Source organism: Panthera pardus, unplaced genomic scaffold (assembly GCF_024362965.1).
Source record: "Panthera pardus isolate Hobbes unplaced genomic scaffold, ASM2436296v1 HiC_scaffold_3, whole genome shotgun sequence".
Taxonomy (NCBI): domain Eukaryota; kingdom Metazoa; phylum Chordata; class Mammalia; order Carnivora; family Felidae; genus Panthera; species Panthera pardus.
The window spans coordinates 56485583-56509574 of NW_026526876.1; the positions used below are offsets into that span (position 1 = coordinate 56485583).

General features: G+C 54.3%; 1 protein-coding gene across 2 annotated transcripts; it reads left to right on the forward strand.

Moving 5' to 3' along the window:
* Positions 1-1560: 1560 nt before the first annotated feature.
* TRARG1 (trafficking regulator of GLUT4 (SLC2A4) 1) lies at positions 1561-18842 on the forward strand. Of its 2 annotated transcripts, none has more exons than XR_002075117.2 (3): positions 1561-2329; positions 14130-14316; positions 14440-14577. XR_002075117.2 is itself a non-coding variant. In XM_019429670.2 (3 exons), exons 1-3 carry the CDS (start codon positions 1943-1945, stop codon positions 16151-16153), a joined length of 534 nt encoding a protein of 177 aa, XP_019285215.1. In that variant the 5' UTR covers positions 1566-1942; the 3' UTR covers positions 16154-18842. The 2 variants fall into 2 exon arrangements, 1 of the variants encoding a protein (XP_019285215.1); XM_019429670.2 differs by lacking the exon at positions 14130-14316 and adding an exon at positions 16140-18842 and having other exon boundaries at positions 1566-2329; positions 14440-14572.
* Positions 18843-23992: the final 5150 nt, after the last annotated feature.

The window sequence follows — 23992 nt, forward strand, 5'->3', positions numbered from 1 at the left end:
TTAATATAGTCAAATTTATCAAACTCGAAAATTTGCCCCAAAGCCACACACTATTTTCAAAGCTCATTGGCCCTCCGGGTGCCTTTGCAGCTCCCCAGCCTCCCCCTCAGTCCCTAGCACGTGGCTCTTCCTCCTGTCTGTGGCCTACTCCTCCCTCTCTCTGCCAGTCGCACACCCTCTTCCACCTTGTCCCAGCCCTTTCTGGAAGCAGCATTTCTGAAGCCGGCCTGATACACAAACCCAAGCTCTTTCTTTCCGCTCAAATGACTCATCTTGCTCCAAACCAGCCCCTGGATCTGGGGATCTGGATAAGAGATTGGTGTCTGGTTGAGATACAGTTTGGGATGAGTGTCTCTCCATCTCTGGCCTCAGTTTTCTAATCTGTGATGTCAAAGGATCTGAACTTTACAACCTCTGAGCCCCCGGCCCTCCTCTACCTTTCCACCCCCATCCTGGATGACCGTAGGGTCTTAGGTTTTTTTCCCGCACCCTCTTCTACCACCCGCCCCAACACACACACATGTACACACATGTACGGTGGTTCCAGGTCGTCCTTATGAAACTATGTAAGGAGAGAGATCAGGGACATAGAAAGAGATGTGGAGAATAGAGAAGGAGGCTGAAACAGAGGGAGAAGACACGAGAGGAAATGAAGAAAGACAAGAGACAGTAGGAATCAGAGAGGACAGTCTACCAGAACTTTGGAGCTGCGATCTGCCCCAGGCAGCTCTTGAACAGAAATATCTTTGCTGCTCTTTAAAAGCACCCCAGAGGGTGCCTGGGTGGCTCAGTGGGTTGAGTGTCTGACTCCTGATTTCAGCTCAGGTCATGATCTCACAGTTTGTGGGTTCGAGCCCCGCGTCGGGCTTTATGCTGACAGTATGGAGCCTGCTAGGGATTCTCTCTCTCTCCCTCTCTCTGCCCCTACCCCGCTCGTTCACACACACACTCTCTCTAAATAAATGAATAAACTTAAAAATGAATAAATCAAAGCACCCTTGGAAAGCTCTGATGGGCATGAGATGGAACCCACACTTCCTCCCTTGACACCCCTCCGCCCCACCCCTTGGTGAGGTGCTCAAAACCAATTCGGGCAGGATCCTCCCGTGGTGCTCAGGCTTCCCTCTCCTCCTGGAGCCAGGAGCCAGGCTGTGACCTGAGCACCTCTGGGGGTTGAAGGTCAGGGTCGAGGTAGGATGCCAGAGGTCCAGGGCCCAGCGTTTCCCAGCAGATAAGAGGAAGTGCACAGACGGGAGGAAGTGGATGGAGTCTGCTCCAGCAGAAGAGAAGCAGAGGCTCAGTTTCCCAGGACGGTTGAAGACATACCCTTTTGTGAGCCACTTTGTCTTTTTCCCCTTCCAGAGCCCCCAGCCCAGAGAAGCAGGTTCTGTGGCTGCAGCAGAAACCAGAGGCCCACTCAAGTCCCTCTGGGCTGGGCTGGGCTGGGCTAGGGCAGTACGCTGCTGGGTGGCTCTCAGGGGAGAGGGGAATTGAAAAGGAAAAGCATCTCTGAGGAGGGTGGGGAGAGAGGGAGGCTGTGTGGTGTACTCTCTCTCTCTCTCTCTCCTGGACTTAGCCTAAGCCTCACCCGGTAGAGGAGTGTCTTCTGTCTGTTCTTGGAGCTGCTTTCTGTCACTTCCCCGCCCATCTGTGCTGTCAGCAGCACCGGCAAAGTTGGCCTCAAACTTGAACGGAGCTGAAGGCTCCAGCTTTCCGAAGCTCCGCGGGGGGCATCAGGCAGGCCTCAGCCTCTGAACTCTGGCTGGCGCAGAGAAGTCGACCCCCGCCCCCCGCCAGGCTCCCGCTGGCCCTTGTTCCCGTGGGCGACCTTTCTGCCCCTGACCCGTGGGCCCCCAGTCTGGGCTGAGGAATGGTGTGCTGAGGTCCCCCTGGAACTGATCGTCTCAGTCTGGAGCTGGAGCAACCCAAGGCCCGAGCCGACATGGCCAATCCTGCGCAGCCTCAGTTTCCCCCAGCCCGGGAGCCAGGCACTGCCTCGCCCACAGACCTGCCGGAGATGGAGAAACTCCTCACTAAGGTGGAAGGCAAGCACGACAAGCCACTGAAGCTGTCCAAGTCCCTCTCGGGGGCCTTGGACCTGGAGCAGAATGGCCATGGCCTGCCCTTCAAGGTGGTGTCCGAGGGGCACCAGGAAGCCGCACTCCCCTGGTCACCCTCTCGAGCCAGCTCTAGGCGGGCATCCTCCGTTGTCACCGCCTCCTCTGCCCAGGACCAAGAAGTCCCCAGAGATTACCTCATCCTTGCCATCACCTCCTGCTTCTGCCCCGTCTGGCCCCTCAACCTCATCCCCCTCATCTTTTCTATCATGGTAAGTGCTGCTGGGTTTCAGGGCAGGGGCAAGGCGAGGGCTCAGCAGGCATGGTCCTCTGGGAGGCACCAGACACTCTGTCTGGGTGCAAAGTAGGGGGGATGGGGGCTCGGGAGAAGACTCCCCTTCTCACCTGGCCTGCTACCCCCCCGTTAGAGAGGGGGCCGGGGACAGGAGACCTTCTGTTTGCTGTCCTCCCTCATCTCTGCTGTTCCTGTTCGGCATCACAGATCCACCTTGCACGCAACCCTGCTGGGGAGGGGACCCCAGGGAGCCGCCTGGAGCTAAACTCTACACAGCAGAAAGATGGCCAAGTTGGGGTGGGGGCGGCTTGCCTTTTGCAGGGGGTGTCCCGAGGAGTCATCCTGAGTGAGGCTGCATATCAGCAGAGGTTGTGGCCAGCGTGGGGTCTCGGGACCCCCAGTTCTCAGAAGGGGAGCCAGCTGCCCCCACCCCCCATCCCAGGTCACCTGGGTATTCTAACAGCCTTTGCCAGCTCTGGTTTCCAAGAGCTGTGGCTTCCCTGCCATGCACTGAGGGCCCTGGGGCCTGGATCCCCCGAGGCTGCTCCTCTGGGCAGTGGTGTTTTTGCTGGGGGCCCTCTGGGCTTCGTGGCTACACAGATTTCAGCATCTGTCTTCAGGGTAGGGGAAAATGTGTGAAAAATGTGAGCGTCAGAGGGCATGGCTGGCCTTGCCAAGGAGGAGCGTGTGGGCTAGTCATTGCTTCTCACATACTTGTCCCATAAGGTTTTGAGTAAATTGTCATAGGTTGTCCCCAAACCAAGCCACTTGGCTAGGACAACTGACAGAAGATCCATAGAAAATGTTAGTACATGTTGGCAAGTGACTTTTGAGGCCCTGGAAGAGGAAAGAGGGAGGGACGGGACGGAGAGAAGGGGGTGAGAGAGAGACTTTCGGAATGAAAAAAAAATAAATAAAAGAATGAAAGTGGGGAGGGTAAAGTACCAGCTCCAGGCTGGTCAGGGCTGGAGACTCTGGGTGGAGACACTGTCTGCTTCCCTCTGGAGCACCTCCACTGCTGAGTCACCTATCACTGAGTCCCCTCAGGAGTTGTGGTCACTCCTGCCGCCCCCGGGCTGTCTCCTGAGAAGGCCCCTATTCTCCAAACACCTCCTGTGACTTCACTAAGGCCCAGTGTCCAGTCGGGGATGCCTTCCCTGATCCTCTGTCAAATCTGGCACCACTCGCCAGTACGTCAGGGGACACTGGTAGCATTCCTGAGTCCGAGACTTGGCATGGGCACAAGAGCAGGGCTGAGCAGGGCCCAGGGTGGGGCCTCTGAGGAGCTTCCTGTCCTGCCTGCTGCATTTGGGGGCAGCTGGGAGGCAGAACCAGGCCTCAGGGGTGCAGCTGGGGGCTCTGGGCAGGGCCAACCTCTTGGTTACAGGGAGAAGCCCCGGGAGGGGAGACAGGCTTCTGGGAGGGAAACCACACAAGGGCCCAAGAGAAAACAGTTGCTAGAATCCATCTCCTTGTGGGGGTGGCAGGGTGCAGGCTGGGTAGACGCTGCCTTTGTCAGAGGAAACCTGGGTCCAAGACAGTGAGACCACTGCACCCACCCCCAATACATTTCTACGTCCTTCTCAGGTTCCTGAGCCAGTTCTGAAGGTCACTGGGCCAGGGGCAGGGAATACCAGACACAATCACCAATTCCCAGGAGCCTCCCGTCTGGTGGGGAGAAACTTGTAAACAGTTCCTATCACACATTGCAAGAAGTACTCGTGCTAGACAAAACAGCAAGAGTCTGTGTGGCCTCGGGCAAGTCCCTCGAATCTCTCTTCTCGGTGTTCCCATCTGCAAAATGGGTGCTGCGTAACACCTACATTAGAAAGCTGTGTGAGGGTGACGTGAGATCAGCCACACAATGTGCTTAAGAACCACAGTAAGTGCTATGACGCCGTAGCAGTGATTAAGTGGCAGCTGAGGGTCTCCCTGGCCAGGGATGGGAAGCCATCACGGGATATTTGTTTTTTTTTTTTAATTTTTTTTAAAGCTTTAACATATAATACACATATCATGCAATTCACCTGTTCAATGTGTACAATTCAAAGATCTTTAGTGTATTCACAGACGAGTGCAGCCGTATCTACTGCACATTTTCCTCACCTCCAACCCCCCAAGCCTGTTTTATCACTCCATCTCTCCCATGCTCCCTCCCCCAGATCTAATGAACCACTAGCCTTTCAACCTCTATGGATCTGCCACTTCTGGACATTTCCTATCAAAGGAATCACACAGCATGGGGTCATTTGGGACTGGCTTTGAGCTTCCTCCACACTGCTGCATATATATCATAGGATTTGGAGCCAGAGTGGGGTGTGGTTGGATTTCCAGTTTGGTGCAGGATGAGAGGAGGGACCAGAGGGGCCCCTCTGAGCCGAGCGGTTGGGAGAGGGAAGCTTTGCAGAGGCACAGGTGAGCGGAGAAGAGGCCTGGACCAGGGCCATGGCAAGGGGCAGAGAGGGTTTCTGGAAACCTTCTAAGAATTGTTAACACGGACAATGTATTCATTCATTCAGTCAACCATACGCTTGACCGGCAAGTTGCTTGTTTGGAGGGAACTAAGTGGTACAGAATGACTGGGTCCCCCATGAATGAATATATCTCTTCTACGAATGAGGTGCATGCTAGGCATTTGGGAAGATGGATAACCTGGTCTATTTGGCATGTGGCTCAAGGATGCAAGAGTATGGTGATGGAGGGAGGGGGGCAGGGACCCTGCTCTAGGAAATTAAGTTTATCCTAGTGGTTCTGAGGAGCCCCTGAAAAATTTTAAGCAGAGGCATGATGTGGTCTATTCATATTTTACCTTTTTTTTTTTTTTAACAGAGAGAAAGAACGAGCATGGGGGGGGGGGGCAAAGGGAGAGAGAGAGAGAATCTTAAGAGACTCCATGCCCAGCACAAAGCCCAACTCGGGGCTCAATCTCACCACAATGAGATCATGACCTGAGCCGAAATCAAGAATTGGAAGCTTAACTGACAGAGTCATCCAGGTGCCGTGGTCTGTTCACATTTTAAAACAAACATCCAAGTGCACTGTGGGAAATGACCTAGAGCAGGCAAGGCTGGGAGACAGGAGACTCCATAGGAGTCTCTCGAGATAGTCTAGGCAGTGATGTGATGAAGGCACAGGCCAAGCAGTGGCTTAGAAAGGAACGCACCGATGAGAGGATTGTTGAGGAGAGATCAGCTGCACTCACCTCCCAGTCCTGGGTCTCCACTCAAAAATAGGGCAGCTGTCTTGGAGAGAGCTCTGGGGACTGCAGCATTTAAGGGGTGGGTGGAGGGAGTAGACAGGAAAGAGTTTTGGAAAGAAGACTTCAGGAGGTGGAAGGCAAGCTAGAAGAGAGGGACAGATGCCCTGGGAGGAGTGAGTTTGAAGGAGGAGGGATGGTCAAACTCAGTAGGGAGATCAGGTCAAATTAGGATGGGGATGTCCACTGGTTTGGCCATATATAGACCCCTGGTGACCCTGGTGATGGAGAGGCTGGGCAGAAAAGAGAGAGGTGACTGATGAGGTCCTTGAAGAGTGCAGATTGGGATCCAGAAGGACCCTGTCCCCGGGAGCCTGCAGGAAAGGCCATGGGGGCAGAAGCAGATAGAAATCCTCAAAGGAAAAGGAGCTGGCTCATGCTACATGGGCTCCTTGCCACCAGGGATGTGGAGGGCAAGGCCATTTGCTGAGAAAGAAGGGCCTGATGGCAGGGGAGGGGAGAGGTGACAAGGGACAGAGAGGTCAATGGCCTGAGGGCTCTGCTGAGGCTGGAGACCACGGGTCTGAACTGTCATCAGCTTGTGTGGTGGTGTGTCTTTTCTCCGGCTATAGGTACAGAGTCATAGATGGGACACCGGGCCCACCCAGGGCTGGGGATGGCAAAGCTGCCATGAGGGCAAGACCAGGGGGCACAGAAGACGCCGGGAAGTGTGGCGGAGGTGGTACACTGAAGGATCAGGCTGGATTGGGAGGCAGTGAGGCTGGAAAGATGGTGGTGACCACGGAGGAGAGGGAGGGGTCACAGGCTGAGGCTCAAAGAAGTTAAGGGCAGGTGCTGTGAGAGAGAGATAGCAGGGGCTGAGATTGCAGAGGAGGGGCGTGTGGGGGGTGGCCAGATGGGGTGTATAGCTGTGGAAATGAATTTCCAAAGAGAACTGTGAGAAGCCAGCAGGAAGGAGCCCGAGGGAGCCCAGTGTTAGGGGATAATATCACTTATTAAAGGTTAGACACAGGTTCAAATTCTTCACATATATTATCTCATTGAACCTGGCCTCTATAACCCATTGGTATTGGTATTATGCTCCTTTTACAGTGGAGAAAACTGAAGCGCAGGTGTGAAAGAACCTGCTGGTCACTGGGGAACCTAGGACCAGAGGGATGCCCGGAGCCAGAGCTGGGGTTCTAGCCACTACACTAACCTGCTTGGCGGGGGGGAGTTATCAGGGGGTGCCCACAGTTGTCTCCCCTCTCTGGGAGCCAGTCTGGGTCACCGGAGGGAGTGCTGAGACTCGGCCCCACCCAAGCAGCAGGGGTGAAGGAGGGACAGAGGGTGTGGGCAGCTAGTACATCTCCTGTGCTGACGTCTCTAGGTCCTGGAGACAGACATCAGAACTCTGGCTACCAAGTAAAGCCCTTGACCCCAGGGCAGAGCCCCACAGCCCTGACAGCCTCTCTACAGCCTACTGTCTGCAGAGCACGCCCTACTGTGAGGCTCACCGAGTCACGTTAATTGTTCTCACTTAACACACAAGGCAAACAGAGACACTTGAACAGAGCCTTGCTCACGGTGGCACAACTGGGTGCTGAATCTAGTGTTCTCGCCACGACCCCACCCTGCCTGCAGCTACCTTTGGGGACAAGGATGGTGTGTCCCTCCCAGGAACGCCACATGTTTGAGACATTTGTGCAGGGAGGGAAGAATCCACTTCCTTCCCTCTGTCTCTCCACCCTCTTCCCCCTACCCCCACCCCCGTCCTTCTGCACCCCTACTGACTCCATCAGTGGAAGACTCATGGACCAGCAGTGTCCTTCCCACTGTGGCTTTGACAGGGGCTCGCTGTGACAAGGGCTCAACCTGAGGGGCTGGGATCACAGGTATGCAGACCCAGCCCTGGTCAGCACTGCAGGCTCCCGTGAGCCTCCTGAGGTGGCCGGGGCAGGGCTAGCTTCATCCGTTTGACTTCTGAGTCAGGCTGAGAAATGGCCATGTTCTTCATCAGTGCCAGCAAGGTCTCCTGTCAGCAAGGGGTGCCGGACCCCAGGCGGCGGTCCTTCAGTTGACAATGGTGCTTAAACCAGCATCAGATAGGCCCGGGTGTACATGCCTCATTTACCAACCAGCTCCATGCCTCCTAAGCCACGTGATCATGTCCGAATCACTCAACTGCCTCAGTTCCCTCATCTATAAAATAGGCGTGATGAAACTGTCTACCCCGTAAAGCTGCCGGAAGGATTAACTGGGTTAATATGTGTGAAAACACCTAGCCCAGAGCCTGGCACGTAGTAAATGCTCCATAAATGGCAGCGGTTGCTGTTTTTATGAATACTAAGTGAAACTTGGTAATGTCAGAGGAAAGGGCAAATCCCCAGTGGACAGGCAATTCCGACTTTAACCAGTTTGGGGGATAATGGGGTCTCAGCTGTCCTGACACCAGCTGGGGAGGGGCAGCCTTGTCTGTGGTTGTCGTGGAGACCTCTGAGCAGCCCCTTCTCGGTGGATTCCCTTAGGACATGCGGGAGCGCTAAAGAGGTCCAGAGTGGCTCCAGGCTTCCTTTCTCAGGCATTTTGGATGACCTGATTGTTTAACTGATGTGTTGCAGGCTCCCTTTCATTCATGTACGCATTCATCCATTCACTCGGCAAGAGTGCTGAGCCCCAACCAGCTCTGAAGATCAGCCAGCACTCAGACATATGGCTTAAAATATTGACGTACTCCTTATTTATTTAAATCCAAGTTAGTTAACATACAGCATACTATGGGTTCTCCGGTTCTCCGGGACCCCCATCCCCCACCCACCTTGACAGCTGCTGTGTGCCTGACTCCTCCCCCAGAACCCTCCCCCACCGATGCTTCCCCACTCTCCCTCCAGCAACTGAAGTTAACCCTGTAGTTAGGGTGTTCCAGAAACAATTGCTCTGTTGCAGAGAGAGGGGTGTGAAGGGGGCATGAAGCACATCCCGTGGCTTTGACCCGCCTGCATTTGTTTGATCTCCTTGGAAGGACCAATAGCTGATCAGTGCTCAGCTGATCACAATTTGTCAAGTCCCCTCAGATCTTCCGGGGGCTTGGCCTGAGCCTCACCAGTGGAGGAAACTCTTTCCTGATAATTTTTGTTGCCGCCTGCTTCTGGCTGGTTTCCTCTGCTGGCAGCTCTCCCCAGCACTCTCCCTGTCCTATCTTCTTCCCTCCCCACCCCCTACCAGCTCTCTCCAACTTTTTTCAATGTATTTCCTCACCGATCTATTAACCTGAGTTCATCTTTTCCCTCACCATTCCCACTGCCATTGCAATCACAAATGATCTATTAATTTGCAGTCATTACAACCATTACTGCAGTTATGGCTCTGTTCCGTCAACCTGAGCCATTTTGTATAAGGCGAAGATAATGCACTAAGTGGGGTGTGGTATATGCAGCTGGTAATTCACTCGTGGAAAGTAAGAAAGGGTCTTCTTCCATCTCTGGAGTCAAGGGATGGATTAAAAAAATTTTTTTAATGTGTATTTACTTTTGAAGGAAAGAGAGACAGAACATGAGCGGAGGAGGAGCAGAGAGAGAGAGAGGGAGACACAGAATCTGAAGCAGGCTCCAGGCTCTGAGCTGTCGGCACAGAGCCTGACGTAGGGCTCGAACCCATGAACCATGAGATCATGACCTGAGCCAAAATCGGACGCTCAACCGACTGAGCCACCCAGGTGCCTCCAGGGATGGATTTTTTATTTGGGAGCTAATGTTGGGTGGGGGGGTACTTCAGAAATGAGTGCCAGCTAGCAGTGGGGACCTTCTGTTTTTCAAAGTAGGGCTCTACCCTTCAAGGCAGCTATTCCCTCCATTTTACGGATCAGAAAATGAAGATTTACAGAATACTTTTGAGGTTTACACTGGACAATGTATGACACATAAAGTGTCTGACACAACATAGCAGGTGAAGTCGGGTCTGCCCCACTCCATCTGGCCATTCCCAGTGATCTCCCTCAACGCTGTCTCTCGGGCTAAAAGGAACACGCATGACTGGGATGCACGGGCTGATGGTGCTGCGGATAAAGAAGAGGGACTGGGTTTAGAGTGACTGAAAAATTCATCTCTCCTCTCGCTTCCCCTCCCTGCCTCTCAAACCCAAGCAACCACACGTGCACCTCTCTCCACAGTCCTGGATCATTATTGAACACACAAAGATTTCTCTGGCAAGTGAGGAGCAGGACTCCTCTGAAACCCTGGGCCCCTCCCCAGTACATGCCATGCTTACGGCCGAGAATGAGTCCCTTGGTAATGATTCCAGGTAGCCCCAGAATTTCTACAGCTCAACTTCCTGGAAATCCCTAAAGCCTTTCTGTATGTTTCCCCTTCTTCCTCCCAATGTTGCCTTGGTGTTGAAGTCCTTAGTTCAGTACCCTGGGCCGGCCTTGCAGAGAGCTGGAGGTGGCCTGGGTTAGTGGGTGGGGCCCAAACCCAGATAACAGATCTCTCTCCTGTGGGACCTATTGCCTATATTTCATTCATGAATCTTCTATTATAACTTGAGCATTCCACTGACTAAGTCCACTGGTTAGAAAACACCTCTCATTCTTTCTCTCTCTTCTGTTATTCTTCACTTCCTCAAACATTTACTGAATACCTACTAGGGCCAGTCCCTAGGTTACATAAAAGGGGCACAAAGATTTAGCCTTTGTGGTCCCTGCCTTCAAGGAGCTTACAGTCTAGGGAAAGAGACTGACACAAGAACTAATGACACAAGATGGGAAGAGAGGCAAAGAACATGGTGTGAGATGCTATGGGAGCTCCAAGGAGAAGGTGATTAATTGCTTGTGGATCCCAGGGAAAGTTTTATTGGAGGTGACTCTTGAAGGGTTGGAAGGAGCTGAAGTGGCAATGTGGTAATGAGGACAGCTATTCCAGCAGAGACAACAGTACAGGCCAAGGCACCAAGGCATAAAAATGTGTCCCTTTTGGGGCATCTGGCTGGCTTAGTCAGTAAAGCAGGTGACTCTTAACCTCAGAGCTGTGAGTTCAAGCTCCATGTTGGATGTGGAGCCTACTTTAAAAAATGTTTTTAAATGAAAAACATTTTTAAAAGAAACAGAAAAATTTCATTAAAAAAAAAAAAAGAGTGTCCCTTTTACGGAGAGCCATGTGACCAGGCTTGTGGTTTAAAGACCTCACCTTGGCTCTAAAGAGGTTGGCTGGAGGGGCCCCACGGTGGCTCAGTCACTTGAGCATCTGACTCTTGATTTTGGCTCAGGTCGTGATCTCAGGGTCATGGGATCAAGTCCCGTGTCAGGCTCTGCGGTGAGTGGGGAGCCTGCTTGAGATTCTCTCTCTCTCCCTCTCCCCCTCTCCCCTTTTCTCGCTCTCTCTCTAAAATAAATGAAATAAAATAAAAAAGGAAGAAGAGGTTGGCGGGGGGCAAGGCTGGAGCAGAGAGACCAGTGAGAAGGAAGGAGGCTGTGCAGTCTCCAGATGAAACAAACTGTGAGAGTGGGCTAGGGCCGTGGACTCAGGGCTGGAGAGGTAGGGACAGACTTGAGGAACATTAGAGAGGTCAGGAATTCATATGTGACTGTATTTGAGGACGGGGAGAGATAGAGAAGAAGCCACGCTGCGGGGACAGCTGTGGAGGATGGGGGCAGGCATCCAGGAGGTCTGGTTCCAAGGCCTGTGCTCCTATCCGGGCTGGCTGCCTTTGCAAGGAGCTGGGAGGCTGTACCTGCTCCCTCAAGTCCTCGCCACGTCCAAGTGAGCCTCAGGATGGGCTGTTACCCGAGCCCCCGCCCATGCCCCCTCCTGTTCAAGCCAGACCCATCTGTTCTTTCATGTCTCACAGGATCACACTCGTTTATTGTCACCGAGCGCCCTGGTGTCCGGAGACTGAACCCTCACGACTCTGCCCCGACCCGCCTGCAGACTGGTCAAAGCGTGCGGCCGCCCGCACCCACGTGTATCTAGTCTCCAGGGACAGCAGTGCTCTCCTCTGCTGGCTGTAGGGCATCCCTTTGCTCAAGTCCAGACCTCTCCCTGCCGCCCTGGGACATGGGGGCACCTGTCACTCCTTGGTCTTTTCAGCCTCTCCCTCTGACTGGATCTTTTCCCTCTCCTGTCTTGATGAAACCCTCTATTTGTCTCTCCCTGCTGCAGGCTCCCCAGGGCTTACAAGACAAAATCCAGATTCCATCCTGTGGTAGTTCGGGCCCTTCCTGATCTGGCCTTTCTCCCCTTCTCTCACACCTGCATGGTGCTCTGGGCTCTAGCCCCTCCTTTGTAAAATGGTCTAATAACCCTCCCTAACACACTCAAAGGAGTGTGAGGATGCTCTAATGCTCTGCCTGATGGCAAGCACTTAACATAGTTCCAGGTCCAAGGTAGATGGTCAAATCATGTTAGGGATCATTATCAGTCCAGTCTCAGCAAGCTTCACGGAGGAGGAGGTGGCATCCGAGGCAGCCCTCGACGGGTGGAGAGGATGTGGACATGTGGTGTTTGAGCAGGAGCGGGAACAAAAGCAGGGAGAGGTCAGTGCCGGCAAAGGCATCCGTCGTGGCAGGGAAGAGTAGAAGATAAAATCAGGAAGGTGCAGAGCTGACCTGGGTTTGGACTTTGTTCTATGAACAGTGGTGGGGGGCCATGGAAGATGCTGGGCAGGGCCACTGCCTAAGCCACCATCATCTCTTTGAACTCATGCGTCAGCTCCTGTCTCTCCGCCTCCTCTCTGATCCCACCCTAGGACCGCATGCTGGGGACCTCGCACAGGGCCTGGCATAAACATGCGTGGAGTGGGATGGTGGCGTGGGGGTGACACGGAGAGGAGGAGAGCTCAGAGCTGGGGCTGGGGGTGGGAGGCTCTTCAGGAGGCTGTTGTGTTGGCTGGGGTGAGAAGTGGCACCTGGAACCAGGGCAGGTGCAAGGGGGCCAGGGAGGACTGTGGGGGAACTGGCCAGGAGAGGAAACTGATGAGTAGGGTGGCAGCAGACAGGTGTTGTGACCGAGTGGGAGGACTCTGGGCTGTGGCCAATAATCGGGCAAGTGGACAGAGGAGCACAAGGCCAGGAGCAGATCCAGGGCAAAGAGAGTCTGAGGTCAAACACTGCACCAGGCAGGTGGCACTGTCCTGGAAGGAGCTTGGACAGGGAGCCGTGAGGTGGGGAGGAGGGTTGGTTAGGTTTCTGCGAGGAGAAACAGCACCTGGGGAAGGGGGGCACCCTCTTCCCTGAACTGCAGCTTCTTTACAAGTTTTTTTTTTTTTTATGTTTATATGTTTATTTATTTATCTTGAGAGAGAGAGAGAGAGAGAGAGCATGAGTGGGGCAGGGGCACAGAGAGAGAGAATCTCAAGCAAAGCTCCAAGTTGTGAGCACATAGCCGGACCCAGGGCTTGATCTCACAAACCATGAGATCATGACCTGAGTGGAAATCAAGAGTCAGACGTTTAACCAGCTGAGCCACCCAGGCGCCCCCTGAACTCCAGGTCCTTTAAAAGTGGCCAACACTGCCAGCCTCATGGGATGGTTCTGAGCCTAAGGAAGGTCTTCCAGGTACAGTCCTTAGCAAGTCCCAGCACAAAGTAAGGGCTCAAGACACCATCATCATCACCACCGCCATCATCAAGGGACTTGACTACATTTCTGCGCTGAACTCAGGAGCCTCAAATAATCCGAAAATAAAATAACCAAATAAGTGGCCTAAGACCTTGAAAGCAGTCACACCTTTAGCGGACTCCTGCCTGTGCCTGTTCTGGAAGCCTAAGGAGCATCAGGGAGCTCTAGAGCTGGAGGAATCTGGAGGTCACAGGTCAGCCCTGGCCAGCAGGTTGACACCTGAAGCATTATGGGTGAGGGTGAGGGTGAGGGGTGGGGGTGGGGGAGGGTGGGACACACCTCCTCCTGAGCCACTCCCAGGAGCTCCCAGGATCCTTTCTGGCCATCCCCACACTCACCCACCTGGTTTCACCGAATTAAATAAGGCTGAGAAAAACCGAGCTCACTGAGAAAGAAGTATCAAATGGGCCTGGTGAAGCCAGGCGTGGCTCTCGCCAAGCCCCAGCCTTTCAGTTCAAACCCAAGATACCTGCCTTTCTGGTGTGATTTGGCAAGTCAGCTTGGTTGAACTAAGATGTGGTTCCTGGGTGAAAATAGGAGGAGGAAGGATCGAAGATAACTTTTTCCTGCTGTGGAAGAAGGGGTCACAGAGGAGAGGAGTCAGGCACCTCGGGCCACAGAAAAAGCCACAGGAGGGGCGCTGGGTGGCTCAGTCGGTTAAGCGTCCAACTTTGGCTCAGGTCATGATCTCACAGTTCATGGTTTCAAGCCCCACACCCGGCTCCATGCTGACAGCTCAGAGCCTGGAACCTGCTTCATATTTTGTGTCTCCCTCTCTCCGCCCCTCCCCCCCAACTCTCTCTCTCTCTCTGTCTCTCTCTCAAAAATAAATAAACATTAAAAAACATTTTTATAAAAAGCCACTGGCGCTTAGTGTGGTCATAGCAGTGAGCCTTGGGCAGGGGTCCAGAGGGGCCTGGTGTGTCTGCTCCTGCCAGCCCAGCATGGCCTGGACCTGGTCCACCCTCCCAGGCCCTCCGTCTTCACCAGAACACCTGCCATGGCCACCCTGCCCCATCACTGTCCTGAGAGGAAGTGCCCCGTATTGCTTGGTTCTGTGCCCAGCGAGGGGCAAGCTCGGTTGGGGGTTCCCACAAGAGAGCTGAGCCACTTGGGTCCAGGCCAGTTCTACGGGAGAAGCCTGCTTCCTGTCCCCGAGGTAGGTGCTGGAGTGTGGGCTGAGGTGGGGGCTGGGTAGGCTCTGGAGGCCCAGGCAAGGGGCCCCCCCAACAGGGCTGCTGGGAAGAGCCTTCCTGAGGTCTCTGCCACCCTCTCTCTGCAGTCTCGAAGTAGTGTGCAACAGGGGGACCTGGACGGGGCCCGGAGGCTGGGCCGCCTGGCCCGGCTGCTCAGCATCACCTTCATCATCATGGGAATCATCATCATCATTGTGGCCGTGACCGTCAATTTCGCAGGTGAGGCTCAGCCACGTGGAGCTGAGGGAGCCAGCTTGCTCGGGGTGCGGACCACGGAAGGGCGCAGCCCAGCTCCCAGGGGAGGGGGCGGTGGGAATGGAGTAAGAGCATATAAGGGCCACAGGCCAATCCTCTCAGAGAAGCGACTCCGTCCCTGGGAGTGCCCAGCAGAGTGGGACTGGCTTCCGACCTCCCTTATGCCTGGATCATTAGGAAAGGGGGTGGAAAGAGCACAGGTCTGGGAACCAGAGGTGGGGGGCTCCAGTCTCGGTTCTGAGGGTCCCGGGTCCTGGGCCAGTGTGGTGTCTGGTTGAGCCTGTGAGCGTCACCCAAGATCATGGATGCGATGCTGCTTGGCGAATGCTGGGCCTGCCCTGCGAGCATTCCTGCTGGGGCGGCCAGCACATACGAGAAGTAAACTACGCATGTGGTGGAAGTCTGGCAGTAACACTTTTGTGAGCCCCCAGAGGTGGCCCAGGGAGCTTATGCAAGCAGGGGCACCATTTTCAAAGGTGACTCTCAGCTGCTCAAAAGGCCGGTGCAGCTTTGAGTTTCTGGGCCACGTTGGTCAGTGCAGTCCACTCGCCTCCCTTCACACGCTGGCCTCGGGAAGCCCCCAAGCATCTCTGTCATTTGCAGTGGTCAGTCTAAACTTTCCCCCTAAACATCTTGCTACTCTAGATGCGCTGTGTGGACAGCGGCACTGGCTGCTGACACTGGGAATGTGTCAGAAATGCAGAGTCTCAGGCCCCATCCCAGACCCACTGAATCAGAACCTGCATTTCAATAAGATTTCCAGCCCCGTCATTAAAGGAGGCACTGGTCCAGAACATGAGTATTTAACTTGGGGCAGAAAGCCTGGGATACAGCGGTGGGGTCATGGGCAACCTTGGCCACTCCTTTGGAGAGGGAAGAGTTCAGGTTGGTAATCAGCCTGCCTGGGTTCAAAGCCCACATCCTCCACTGACTAAGTATCTGAGATGAAGCACATTCCGCTGTCTCTCTGGGGCTGATGCACATGCAGGTATATGGAAGACAGGGATCTCCGGCCAGGGCATTAGCCTCCGTATCACCCTGTGTGCCTCACTCTCCTCTGTCCTGCTCGTCATGTTAGCCGTGACTTTTTTTTTTAAGTATTTTTAATCTTTATTTATTTTTGAGAGAGAGAGACAGCTCAAGCAGGGGAGGGACAGAGAGAGAGATGGAGACACAGGATCTGAAGCAGGCTCCAGGCTCTGAGCTGTAAGCACAGAGCCTGATGCGGCGCTCGAACTCACGAACCGTGAGATCATACTTGAGCTGAAGTTGGACACTTAACCCACTGAGCCGCCCAGGTGCACCATAGCCATGACTTTTTTGATGGCAAATGAGAACTACTGAACTCAAGTTGGCAAAGGGAATTGTTTAAAAACTTCAGGCACAGATGGTTCTATGTTTGGGGGTCCACTGTGAACCAGATGACCCTATTACCATCTCCCACTAGGAAACAAACACCCCAAACCTCAAAACGAGGACTTGAAGACTTGTTCTGAGCTCTGTTTTGCCTCAACTGTTCTCCCCTTTACAGTTCAGAAGAAATAGAACTAAACAGGGCACTGTGCTAGCAGGGACGGCCCCCGCCGGCTAGAGGCCTCCGCACACCCCCACCACCGCAGGAGAGCAGGACCACGGCTGCCAAGCGCCCACTCTTCCCTGAGCTCCCGAAGCACGGACTTGGAGTCAAGCCCCTAAGTCTCCCCACTGTCAGCCCACATCAGATGTGAAAAGCAAGAAGAAGAAAGGAAATTAAATTTCCTGTGAAACTGACGAATAATGAGGTTTAGTCTCATGGACACAGCCTGGTATTTGCCCTCAGTGTTCTGGCTTGTTTCTCGGCCCCACCATTTCCTGGGATCTAGCAAGCAGCATATTCTGCATGTTGGAGGAGGAGCCAGTCCCACAAATGAGATGGACTGTGGTTGGGAGAGAAGCAGCGCATTCCCTGCACGTCTGATGACCGAGAGCCAAGACGTGGGACTTTCTCTTTTGTATTTTTTTTGAGGGGGGGTGTAAAAAAGACCACTTGCATGCCTGTGCCACATGCTTGCTGTGATCCTAGCCAGTGCCCTGAGCCCAGGGGCCCAGCTGCCGCTCAGCATAGGCCTTGGGACCGGTTGGGCACACAAGATGTGCAGCTGCCTGGAGAGAGGTGACCGCCACATCCATAATAGGGTGGATGTTGGTGAAGACAGGAGCAGGAACCGCATGACCCACAGACCTCTTCTCTAACTTTTCAGCCTCAGGAGCATCTCTGCTAAGAACTCTGGTCCCAACACGCCTCCCAGGATGACCCAGTCTGCCTCTTGCTTCCTCCCTCCCTGTGCTGTCGCCTGGGGCACCAACCAAGTGGCCTGGGGCCTGACCCCAGCCCAGCTCAGCCAGTGGGGAGAAGCCTGGACTGGAGCTTGCCTCCTGCCTGCCATGCCCTCCCTGATGGTCTAGGGTACAAACTTGGGGCCCCAGGTGGGGCCTGGGCTCTGGCTCCCAGCCCGGCAGCACCGGCTGCTTTGTGCCTTCTCCTGTGCTCCTGGCCATCCACAAAACAGCAAAGGCTTTCCCTGGAGATTTTGGGGCCACCTCTGTGCTGAGGGCTTCCCACAGGCTCCCAGGCTGTTAGCAGTGTTAGTCCTGTTTGCAGGGGAATGGGCCAGAGGGTTTTTAATGAAGGTTTATTGTTGATTGGGTCTAGAGAGTTCTAGGACAGAGAGAAGAGCTGGGCGAAGAGGCCAGTCTTTGGGAGAGAGGGAGGCCCTGGGCTTGGGAACACACTCACATGCCTCGAGGCAGAGGTGACGCCATGGGCTCTGTCTCAGGACCTAATGAGACACCTGAAAGGACTGAGCAGGGTCCCTTGAACTCCTACCTGATTTCTGGCCTGGGATTCTCCCCAGACCTCTGCCTGGCACGGGCTCTACCCACAGGGGCCTCTCCTGTGCCCACCTCCCTGGCTCGCTTCTCTTCCCAGACCCTCAGAGAGGGATGTTCCAGGATTTCCTACCCTGGGATGCCCTGTCTAGCAGCTATGGCTACTGCCTTTGATAAGAGGGCATGGTCCCAGCCACAGCCAGACTAGCCCCAGGCTGGCAAAGAATGATTCCCCTGCACCCATTCAGGGCCCTCATGCCTCCTCTCAGGGCCCTTTCCTGTCTCTCTGACGCTTCTCAGACTCCTAGGAAGGAGCCTGTTAGCTCTGTCTACTAGAAGGGTCCCCAGTGCAGCTCTGAGCCTTCTAGGAGGGGCTTTGTGGCAGGGGAGGGGTGTAGGGCCCAGGGGCACTGGGTGGATCCCTCTGGGGCCCCCGTTTCTGCATTAGTTCCCCACCTGGGGAGCAAACTCCAACCTCTCCAGATCCTAAAGGAGGGGTTGGGTTTGCTTTATAGGACCTTTGAGGCCAAAATAGAGATGCCTCTGTGTTTTGGGGGAGGGAGGGAGGGAGCCCAGAGCATTCATGTCACTTGTGAAGTCAGGTCAGGCCAGGGGGTGAATCACAAAGTCTATGGAACTTGTGGTTCATGAGGCCATGGTCTCCTGGCAGGCCCCAGGGGTCCCAGCTTCAGCACCCCAGGGGGAAAGAGAATAACCAGTCAGCCGGTTTAGGCATGGTCTTGTGGGGGAGAAGGATGGCCGAAGTGGGGGTCTATCTTGCACACTGTGACACACCCAGACCTGCCCTGGCCCCCGCAGTCACACCCACACAGACACACACTTGTTCACACTCAAAGCCCAGAACAGTTGAGAAAGAGAGGAGACAGCAGCAGACAGCCACAGGACAGCTGGGAATTCCTTCCATTCAGGCAAGGACAACGTGGGAATACTCTAGTTGTACAAGGACGTAGCTCAGAGGCCTCTGAGGGTTGCAGAAGGAGCACAGGCCTCAGGAGACTGACTCCTGGGGCAGAGAGGAGCACAAGGCCTGCACCCTGCGGAGATTGGACTGGAGGGAGGGTCCCCCGACTCCCCTGTCGCCTCCACCCACAGGCAGCCTGGCCCCCCCCCCCCCCCCAGGCCTAACCCCCTGCTGCCCCAGCTCCATCGTGAGTCCAGCTGCTGGCTGCATGAACACAGCGGTCCCCCAGCTCTGGATGCAGACATAGCCCCTCCCCCTGTCCCAGCAAGAACTGCACCCCCCCGCCCCCCCCCCCCCCCCGCCCCACACTCTCTAGTTGGCACCTCTGTATTGCTCAGCATGGAAGCAAATAAAGCTGAAAGCGCATGTGCTCCACGGCCCTTTGCTGGGGTCAAAGGATTCTGAACAACAGGGTTGGGGGAAAATCCACTCAGTCTGTTGGTGCCAGTTCCGGGGTCAGGGCCCGGAGCCAGGCAATGGGAAGGCTGGGCACACTCGGGGCATTCCGCTGGGTAAGTTTGTCCTCCCTGGGCCTCAGTTTCTCCAGTGAGGAATGCAGGTCCCGCCTTCCCTCAGTTGTCCTTTCTGCACCTGAACAAAGACCTCAGGCACGGAAAGAAGAGCCCAGGAAACCGACACTTAACTGACAGCCTGGCTCATGCTGGGTGTTTCACATGCACGGGGAAATCCTAGGGGGTTACTAGTGTTATCTCCAGGTTCAGATTGGTAAACTGAGGCTCAGAGACATTCAGGGACTTGTCCCAGGTCACACCATGCCCAGCACACAGAAGGTACTGAATAAATGTTGGTGAACCGACCCTGTCCCTAGGGCTGACCCCAAAGTTGGCTTCTTGCAACCACGCTTTGCTACTCAGAGAGGAAAGCCCTATAGAAGGAAGGCAAGTTAGTTGGCGGGGGTGGGGAGTGGTGGTGGGGGATAAGGTAGGAGGAGGGATCCATTTCCCAGACTGCTGGAGGGCAGCCCAAGCAGGGTGTGGGTGTGGGCACAGTGACACCTACCTCCCCTTTCTCTCTCTCCCTCTCCCCCTCTGGGAGTCTCTTTTATAGGGGCACTAATCCCAGAACCCTTTTGACCTAAGCACCTCCCACAGGCCCCACCTCCTCACACCATCACCTTGATAGGTAAGATTTCAACATACAAATTTGGGAAGGACACAGCAGTCAGACCACAGCAGTGTGGAGGTGTTTCAGTGGGTGCTCACAGGGAGAGCCGTGGAGGGAGCAGCAACCTCTGCCCCAGAGTGGGAGGGAGGCTCCCCAAATGACCCTGGGCTGGGACCCCTCCCTCTCTTCTTCCACAAACTTGTAGTAAGTGTGGGGTGCTCCGATCGGATAGGGGAGCCACCAAAGGTGGGGTGTCCCAATCGGATGGGGGCTGGTGGCCAGGGCGGTGAAAGAATTCACCCAAGGCAGAACAATGGAGATAGAAGTTTATCAAATAAACTGTGAGAGAGCATGGGGCAGGATAGCAAAATAGAGCCGGTCAGTGCCGAGGTGGTGGGGAGGGGCCACAGTTACAGGATGGAGCGAGAGAGTATGGGAACATATGGAATTTTCCTTTCTTTGGTGATCTTAGGAACTGGTTATTTTGAGGTGGGTCCCTTAATGAGCCCATTTGCATTGCCCGTACCTTACTCAGTTTTCCGTTGCTCAAGCTTGTTGCCTAAAAGCTGCCTCTACATTGAACACTTACTACATACCAGGCCTTATACTGGACCCTGAGGACACATAGATGAAAAGGACAGGCTTTCTGGACCATAGGACCTGTGGCCTAAAGGGAAAGTTCTGGAAGGAAGGAGTTAGTTGCTGGGGCAGGGTAAGTGAATGTGCCAGCTGGGTAGATGAGGGCTGCTGGGAGGGGAACACGGGACAGAGGGCTGTCCTAGGAAGTCAGGGAAGCCAAGAGCAGGAAGGTGGCCTTCACCGGGAGACTCATGATCTTTCCAAGGATACTTAAAGCACCACCCGGGGATCCAGATGAAGATGAAATGCCGCCAGTGTAATGCTGCCAATTTAATAACACTCAGGTGAGTGGACACCTCCAGTCCACGGGCACTGCCAGTAACAATCACATCACTGTAGTGCCTGGCTTGGTGGTGAAGGTTTCTTCGACATCGTCAGACACAACCCAATTTTAGAAACTTTAAAACGGGAAGGGGGCACCTGTGTCTTACAATCAGTGAGGGAAATATTGGAGTTTTCACAATGCAGGAGGCCTCATGACAGATGGCTGTGCCCTGGGACAAGGGGTCTGGCCTCTCTGAACCTCATCTCCCCATCTGTAAATGGGGTGATAATCTGCTCTGGACACGCCCAGGGCTGTTGGGAGCCTGACGCAATCCTGGGGAACCGCGAGGGCTCGATACATGTGGGGGGCACAGCCTGGCCCCCAGCCTGGAGAGCATCCCAGAATCTGGGTAGTTCTGGGCACCCCGGCCTGCCCCTTGAGTCCCTGCCAGCCTCCTCCCCATCCCCCGACCCATGATAGGAGACAACCCCGTGGGCCCTGGAAAGCTCTCTGGCCCGGGCCCCAAATTTTTCCCTCATTGTCTGTGTCATCGTGGGCAGCCCCTGGCCTCTCTCTCGGCCTCAGTCTCCTCAAGTAAAGGAGTGAGCTGAGCTGGTCTAGAATCACCTGGGGGCTTGAGGACATGCTGAAGCCTGGCTGCCACTCCTAGAGAATCTGGTTTAAGTGGTCTGGGGTGTGGCTGGAGCACCTGCATTTTTTCTTTTTTTAGATTTTTTTTTTTTTAAAGTAATCTCTACACCCAACATGGAGCTCAAACTCACAACCACAAGATCCAGAGTTGCATGCTCCACCAAGTGAGCCAGCCAGCCTCCCCTGGCGCATCCGGGTTTTAACAAATTTTTCCAGTGGTCACCCCAATGGTCTTTTGAGGTTGGAAGCCACTGGGATGGACTCTAGAGCCTTGCTACTCAAATTGTGCTCCCTGGACCATTAGCTTGGACATGACCAGGGCTGGCAAAAATGCAGAAACTCAGATGATGCCCTTTAAGGAGAATATCCACCTTTAACAAGATCCCCAGGCTGTTCCTTTGCATGTTAAGTTTGGGGAAGCTCTGGGCTGGAAGCCTGAAGGAGAGCTGGCTAGTCTCACCTTAGGTGGTTCTTTTCTTCTCTAGTGGTTCTTTTCTCTTCCCTGAAAAAGTAATAGTCATTTGGGTTTCTTTCTTACTACAAGGATCTATTGTAACAAACTGAGAAAATCTAGGCAGTACTGAGAAACAAAGAGAAGGACAAAGAGAGGAACCCCGGGTAAGTATGGCATTTCCTAGCAGATGATGTCTACACCCCTCTTCCCAGTTGTTTGCCAGTGAGGCTGCAGCCCTTGGCGGAGGAGGCGCGTGTGAGTAGGAGGTGTGTGTGTGGGAGGCAGTCAGAAGGTCACAGTGGGTGTGCCCCCAAAGCACCATTCCCAAGGAAGCACGGAACTTCCCCAGCCTCTGGCCCCCCACCATGGGTCTGCTGGAGTCTGCTGGAATCTGCTGGAACCTGCTAGGGACCAGAGAAAGTCAAACAGGTGTCTTGAAGCTGCTGCTTGGATGGAAGTTTCTACTTGCAACCAGAATGAACTCTCTGGCTCTCCTGGGTCTCTACCTGCCAGACTCTGGGCCCTGGAGGAAGAGTGGGGGATGTCTCTTGCACCCTCATCCTGTGATAGGAATTCCTACTCCCAGGGCTGGACCAGTCCACATGGTTCCTTTGTGTTGAGGGACACACGGGACCCTCCAGGCAGACGAGGTATGGAAATTGTAAAAAAAGAAAAAAGAAAAAAGAAAAAAAGGCCTCCTTCCTGGGTATGTTTGCAGCCCAGCTCCCAGCCTGGAGCCCTGGGGACAGCTGGATTTCCATGAAGGATTTCAGCGACCCAAGCACAGAGGCCCACACCACCCCATCGAGGGAGGGCTGTGGAGAGTTCCTCCCTGGATCCTGGGGCAGAGCCGGTCAGCTGGAAGATGGGCCCTGCCAGGGCTTCTGCCTCCTGCATTATTGATCTGCTGCCTGGCCATGGACATGAATAATTCATCAGGGGAAGGAAGCACTGAGAAGTGCAAATTGGAGGCATCCCGGCTCCTCTCACCTCCATGCTGAGGTGGGGGGGGGGGTACTCCTCTTTGCTTAATGGGCTTCCTGGGAGGCCCTGCTGAATCTCAAGTTTCTCCTCCTGCCCATGGGTAGGCCCAGAAAAAGCCCTACACATTTGGGGTGGCCCTGAATCTGGCCTAACTGGGTACAGAGCTGCCCACAGCCCCAAGGGCCAGATGACCCATCCTGGCCATGCTTCTGCTCACCTGGGACTCCACTGGGCCTGAGTTTACACACTGAGCCCTTTATCCTCTCTGATTAGCTGGATCACCATGCCATTGTTATGCCTGAGAAGGTCCTGGATGTAATCTTGCTCAGGGAACAGTAGCCCTTATTGTTGTTGATGCTATATTTACAATAAAAGGTGGCTCCTTTCATTGCTGTCAAGGTCTTGGGGAAGGGCTGAGGGTACCAGCTGGGAAGGGGTGAGTCAGGATGATGGAGAAGCCTGCTTGGGGTGGGGTGCAGTCTGAGCCTCAGGGGGGTGGGGCAGGCAGCGGAAGGCAGGAGGTAAATGTGTAGAGGAGAGCATCGAAAGAATTATTCAGGATCCTTCTAGGGATTTATCCTCTCTGACCAGACTTCTCCACACTATGGTCTCAGGGGCTGCAGGGATTGGAGTCCATCGACCAGCTCATCCCTGATGCTGCAGATCTCGGGCTCAGTTCTGTTCACTGGTTCCATTTAACACATATTTATTTATTTTTATTAATTTTTAAATGTTTATTTTGAGAGAGATGGAGATAGAGGTGGGGGGGAGACGGAGGGGCTGAGAGAGGGAGAGAGAATCCCAGGCAGGCTCTGTGCTGCCAGCACAGAGCCTGGTGCGGGGCTCGATCTCACAAACCGTGAGATCGTGGGCGCCCCCAACACAAACTATGAAGGGTAATGTACGGCCTATAATCTCGGGCCAAACTCAGGTGTGCAAGAAACATAATTTCTCTTTTGCCCCATTTGGCCTGGTGGCAGAAACTTAAGCTTGGTCAATTCAGATGTCTCTCCCCTTTCCCTGGGGATGACAGCAGGCCAAGGCGTTGGGGACAGGGGTGGCAACAATCTAGTCCTCATTCCGCTGTCCTTAGTCCCTGCAGATGGCTGTTCAGCCTCAGTGCTTGCTCCTCTGTTCCTCTGCCCTCTCACATGTCTAGAGATGGTTCCATTGTCTCCTCACTGAACCCATTTACAAGTGCTTTTGGTTGAGGGGCGCCTGGCTGGCACAGTCGGTTAAGCGTCTGACTCTTGGTTTTGGCTCAGGTCATGATCTCATGGTTTGTGGGTTAGAGCCCCAAGTCGGGCTCTGTGCTGACAATGCAGAGTCTGCTTGGGATTCTCTCTCTTTCTCTCTCTCTCTCCCTCTGCCTGTCTCCCCTGCTTGTGCTCTCTCTCTCAAAATAAATAAACTTAG